The sequence below is a fragment of the Sceloporus undulatus genome, chromosome 2 (genome assembly GCF_019175285.1).
Source record: "Sceloporus undulatus isolate JIND9_A2432 ecotype Alabama chromosome 2, SceUnd_v1.1, whole genome shotgun sequence".
In the NCBI taxonomy this organism is placed as follows: Eukaryota; Metazoa; Chordata; class Lepidosauria; order Squamata; family Phrynosomatidae; genus Sceloporus; species Sceloporus undulatus.
In genome coordinates, this window is record NC_056523.1 from 70,119,175 (window position 1) to 70,125,174 (window position 6,000).

General features: G+C 36.4%; 1 protein-coding gene across 1 annotated transcript in view; it reads right to left on the reverse strand.

Annotated features, from left to right (window-relative positions):
- Positions 1-602: 602 nt before the first annotated feature.
- The window catches only part of NISCH (nischarin), a 43,779-nt gene continuing 38,381 nt past the window's right edge, over positions 603-6,000 (reverse strand). The window contains 5 exon segments of the mRNA XM_042448906.1: positions 603-2,056; positions 3,287-3,448; positions 4,049-4,177; positions 4,967-5,120; positions 5,944-6,000. Of these exon segments, the coding sequence (XP_042304840.1) occupies positions 1,428-2,056; positions 3,287-3,448; positions 4,049-4,177; positions 4,967-5,120; positions 5,944-6,000 (1,131 nt within the window). The 3' untranslated portion in view covers positions 603-1,427.

Consider the following 6,000-nt stretch of genomic DNA (forward strand, 5'->3'; position numbering starts at 1 on the left):
TTTAGAATCATTTGCTTACAATTGAAAACTGTAAGGAACAATCAGCCAGGTCTCAAGCATTTGGAACTGAAGAGCTGAATTTCCCCATTCTACTTACAGTAGCCCCTAGGTATCTGCTGGGGTTTGGTTCCAGCCCCCCCCCCCTTTTCCCCATGGATACCAAAATCCATGGATGCTCAAATCCCATTAAAAACAATGGCATAGTAAAATTGTGTCCCTTATATAATAATGAATAACATATAATAATAATAATAATAATAATAATAATAATAATAATAATAATAATTATTATTATTATTATTATTTAATAAATCCTATTATTATTATTATTATGACAAAATCAAGGTCTGCTCTTGGGAATGTATATTTTTAAATATATTTTCAAGCCGTGGATGTTTGAATCTATGGATAAAGAATCAGTTGATACCGAAGAATCAGTGATAATGCTTCAGGACTTTAATAATTTGACATGTTTTCTTTAGCATTTTTAAATTATCCCTTTAAGTTCTACACAAAGCTGATGATTTATAACACAGAAACTTATCACATGCCTACACTGGGATTGGAGGACATGCACTGAAAAACAACCAGAGCCAGTAATATAACCGTGTCTATTTCAGTTTATTTGTATTAAGATGGCAACAGAAACACAGCGCTCTGAACTACAAGTGTCCCATTATTAGCTGGCAACAAGGCAGTTATCAATCCAGGATGAGTGTTATGTCTGCAATGGTAGATAGAAATTGGTTAACTTGCTGAAACCATTGTATACTGTATGTCCACTGGATGTAAAAGCAGCTTTTGGTTATAGGTGAATTTTGCTATCGTGTTCATGATTTGAAAACAAAATTATTTGACATATCATAAAAAGACAATGTAAAAATTATCAGAAGAATAATTAAATAATTATCAGCATAGGCAATAAAATACATCTTGTACAAATAATACTGCACTTGAACATAGCACAAGCAGCTTTTGTTACCATTATGTACACATAGTTTGTATAGAACTGCAAGACTGATATATATATTATATATATATATATATATATATTTACACACACAGACACACAACACACAGTGGAAATTAACAGCCCTAAATTAAAGTATGCCAAGTTGACTCCTTTTGTTCCATACAGTTGCCTTGGATGCTTAGTTGGAAATTCTGAGTATGTAAAGTTACATAAAAATAGAGTTTAGAAAATTCCAGTTCATAATTTCAGCAGAGTATGTTGTACTATTAAAACCTCCATTGCACAAGAAATGGTAGTTGTAACACAGAAGTAAGGTTCAATGTCCTGTGAAGAGTGTGTCTTTCCCTGTTTTTATTCAGTTGATACTGTGCTTTAATTCATCATCTTCAGCCTGATTCCTTTGGTCTGCAATAACTAAAATATTTGAACATTTTAAAAAATGTAAACGCTTAAACTACCCAGTGAGCTCCAAAGGCAGCTCTCGGCCACATAAAATCTCCCACTGCCTAGCAAGCAAGGAGATCAGTTTCTCACGACTGTCTGGACTTGGGATAAAGACACACCACAGGACCTCTTGACTGCTGTTGCCCTCAATGGTAACCTGCTCTTTAGGGAAACTGAGAACGTTGCCAAAGTGATCAAAGGTCATATTCTGCATGAGGTCTTGATTCTGAATATCATCAAACACAAACGTGAGAGCCTGAGGGTATGTCTGGTAGCCCATAAGCACTCGATCTAAGTCTCGTATCCTTCTTCCATCTGCAAGTTGATATTTGTCTTTCTTTGGTGGTTCCTTAGCAAATTCAGGTAGCGGGTAACTGATGTAATCTTCATTGAACAGAAACAGATCTGAACTGGTTAAGATAAGTGTTTTAGGTTGAAGTGAGCTGTTTGACTGAGCAGTCCCTCCTGCAGAATTGACTTGAAATGCCAACACATAGAGGAGTATATTCAGAGATTGGATATTAATCACATTGTTCATCTTCTCTGCTACTAGAAAAGCAAGATCCCCAATTTCTTCTTCATTGGGATATATAAATTTCACTCGGCTAGAATGAATCATTTCATAATTCTCCATTTTTCCTGCAAACATAAATATGCATAACTTAAACTTTGCACTTGTTATGTAAAACACTGCTACTGAAGAAACAACTAAAATCAGGATTAAGGCACTTTATACTGTATATTTTTACCTGAAAATTAAAATGAAGCTCTTTATTGGGCAAGCCAAAAGGAGGACTATCAAATTACCTCTTTACCTAATAAACACAAACCAGAACTGACAGAGCACTGCAGAAATTAAACTATGAACTGGAAGTCACCACTTCAAATTTCACTTCTGCCATAAAACTGTTAGGGGGCCTTACCCAAATCATTTGCGCTTAGTCTTAGACCATTCCACCCTAGTGCCCTGCAAATATGTGAGCATGTAAGGTAGGTCAGTGTCAAATTAGGGATTACTGAAATAATATACACAAAGCACTTTGAAAAGTCTAAACATCATCACATTTAGTACATTGTCCCAAAGAATTTAGGCTGGGAAACATAACTGTGCCTCTAAATATTTTACAGAAACTGAACTATCTCTGTGCAAACACAGACTTTATATTGCCTTCTGGTGTATGTTTTATAGGTCATGTTACACCAATCTAATATTGCCTTCCAATATGTTTCCCAGTTCAATTCAAGGTGCTGGTCCTCATCTACAAAACTCAAAGGATTGAGGCCAGAATATTTGAAAAATATCTGATATGAACTTGCTCACAGTTTAACATTTTCTTCAGATTTGCTGTTATATGTCCCATCATGAGGACAACTTATGTTGGTGGGAATGCTGAACAGTCTTTTTTTCTGGCAGCAGCCTGATCTTAGAAGTCCCTACCCATGGGAAGCTAGACTGGTCCACTCTTCTTCATTTTTAGGTGAGCAGTGCAAACATTTCTGCTCTGTTCAAAGTTTTAAATGATTCTATCCTCTGGCTGTTTATTGTAAGCTGTTGTGCACACTCTCTTAGGGGCCCAGAAAGGGCATAAATTCAGTTTATAAATATTTACATAAATATGTTAAGGCTGTGAAGGAGCCTACACTAAGACAGTAGTTGGCCCAAATCATCTAATGAGTTTCATAATCGAGCAGGGATTTGAATCGGGGTTGTCCCAAGCCTAGTCAAAAGGTAGTCAAAATTATTTTGTTCCTTTCTTCTGTACACCTACAAACTTGGGGAGTAGACAGGAGGAGAGCAAGAATTTAAAAAACAAACATGCATTCATGTAATAGAAATAAAATGTCTGAAATGTTTCTAAATTGTTTTACCTGTATTTTTCTTTCCAAATTCAGAGTAGAAGTCCTTATCCACTGGCTCTGGTGATGGTGTCCTTGCCAGTAGTGAGAGCACTGCCATGAGGTGCTGGATAAAGTCATGAGTACTGTAACTATCTCTGGTGAGGCAAGTTAATATATGTTCCGCTGAACGACCTGAAAAAGAGACAGAACCAAAGGTTTTTGTGGGTTTTTTGGGCTATGTGGGCATGTTCTAGAAGATTTTCTTCCTGACGTTTCGCCAGCATCTGTGGCTGACATCTTCAGAGAATGCTTGCCTAGAAAAAATGGGAAAAGGTGAGCCTGGGAATGCAGGAGTGATTTGCATGTGTATTGTTCTGTGATGGCCGGCCTCAGGCTGGGAAGCTAATGCAAAAGAAGATTAATGTCTGCTAATTGGTGATCATTATCTGCTGGGAAAGCCCCTGACGCTGAATGGTTTCCCATTTGCATTTGCTGAGTCCTTATTTTGCTATTCCTCAGGACTGGTAGCCAAATCCATATTCAGCAGATTCCAGATCTGAGGCTACATCTATATTAAAGAACACTGAAGTAGTATTTTGAAAACTTGTAGTAAGGAAAAACAATTGGATTAGTGTCCAGTATTATAAAATATATAAATATAAAGCACTATGAAGTATATTTTACTTAACTTTATAGGCAGCACTGAATAAATAAATTGATCCAAGAAATAATGATGTTAAAAGGGAAACAGATGATAGAAAATGAGGGGGAAAGTAACACCTATTTACTTACCAGCAAGTCGAAAATATTGATCAAAAAGGCCAATGTTTACTGAGTGCAGATCATTCAATTTCAGAACTAAGCAGCAAGAGAGGTAGAAAGAACTGAATTCACAATCCAAGAGACCTTTGTTCCAAAGACCTATTGAATAGAGAATATTGGCATAAAATTATTTGCTTCAAGAGATCTGAGAGCTGTTTTCAGATCTCAGAAAGTCACAATTCATCATCATATTCTCTCACTTAATTCAAAAGCTCCTGCTAAAGGCAGAACAAGTTACAAGTTAATCTATTTGATAAGGGCTCACAAGCCTCTATTTGCTGAGATAAAACTTTACTAGAGAGATGATTCTCCATGGGGAGAATCAGCAGGAAAGAGGAAAAGGTGGTCCATTTGCAATCCCCACTGTCTTTTCCAGACCTGTTGCCACTTATTTCTGTTTGGGGGGGAATGTTTGATCAGCCATACGGGTAGGGTTATGTGAGAATTAAGAACTCTGCCCTTATCTGCCAATTCTCTCTTGGATGTGACTTCTCATTCTTGTGTTAATGCTATGATGAAAATATAAGGTTCCCAAGTCATGTTGCCACATAATAGCAGTGGTTCTGCTATAAAAATGATATTAATAATCTATTCAACACTGCAACAGATAATCCCTGTCTTTTAAAGTCTTCTGTACCCAATACCATTTTCTGTGCTTCCACAAATTCATAATACACATCAGAAGTGATTTGTTTTAGTGAGCACTGTTTATTCTCTTCGTAACTTTGGATCTTTTTACAATGTATGACAACATACATTCTAGGCTAGGAATATAAGCTGTGGAGGAGGAAAAGTTGTAGCCCCCCCCCCCCGTTCTGAGCAAAAAACATCTTTATCAGACCGTACAAATTTTATTAAAAGCCATGAATCAACCTATTCTCATCTTACCTAACTGATGCTCATTAGAATGACTCACAGAATCATCCAACAAGAAGTAAATAGCTTTAGTTGAAAGTAGCACACAAGCTGTCACTTCCATATCAGGTGCTTTATAAAACAGAACAGATGACCACATGAGATATCTTAGCTCTTCATTTTCCACCTATAATATAAACAATGGAATTAATCAGCTATTTAAGCATAGCCTTAGATTTCTTCCTCATCTGTGGCTTGCCCCTGTTATAATGTAGAATCATAGAATCATAGAGTTGGAAGAGACCACAAGGGCCATCCAGTCCAACCCCCCGCCATGCAGGAACTCATAATCAAAGCATCCCCAATAGATGGCCATCCAGCCTCTGCTTAAAGACCTCCAAAGGAGGAGACTGCACCACACTCTGAGGGAGTGCGTTCCACTGTCAAACAGCTCTTACTGTCAGGAAATTCCTCCTAAATGTAATTTACTCCTCACATTTTTACATAACTGTGTCCCATATTTAGATTCTTCACATAATCAGGAGTTTATCTTTTGAAAATACTGATGTTTTTGTGATCCGTAAAGTGTCATATTTATTTATCATAGTAATTATATGAGTATACAAAACTGTTTAGCTTTACTAGTAATTAAAAAAAAAATTGTACACTTATTCCCAACAAGGGCATTTTTTCATTTATCTGTCCTATAATTTTTGTGCAACTAAAAACAGTCTAGTGCAGCAGCATCCTTTAGTATTATTAATAGCAAAATAAGAAATTATCAGTATAATTTTCCCTTTCTCCCCTCTCAAAAATTATTATGTAGAATAGCATTAAGAGGGGGGAAAAATGTATCTTGAACCCATATTGCTTAAGAAAGTTCATGCCATAATAAATGTGTTAGCTTTAATGTTGGACAGGATGACATCTACGTTTTGCTTAAAACAAACATGGCTACTTTTCTGGAATCTTGGGCATCAAGAAATCTCACCCTATTTATTGTACAATACCTCAGCAATACTGTTATGAAAAAATTCCATAATGGATTTTCCCTTTAGCCCAGCCAC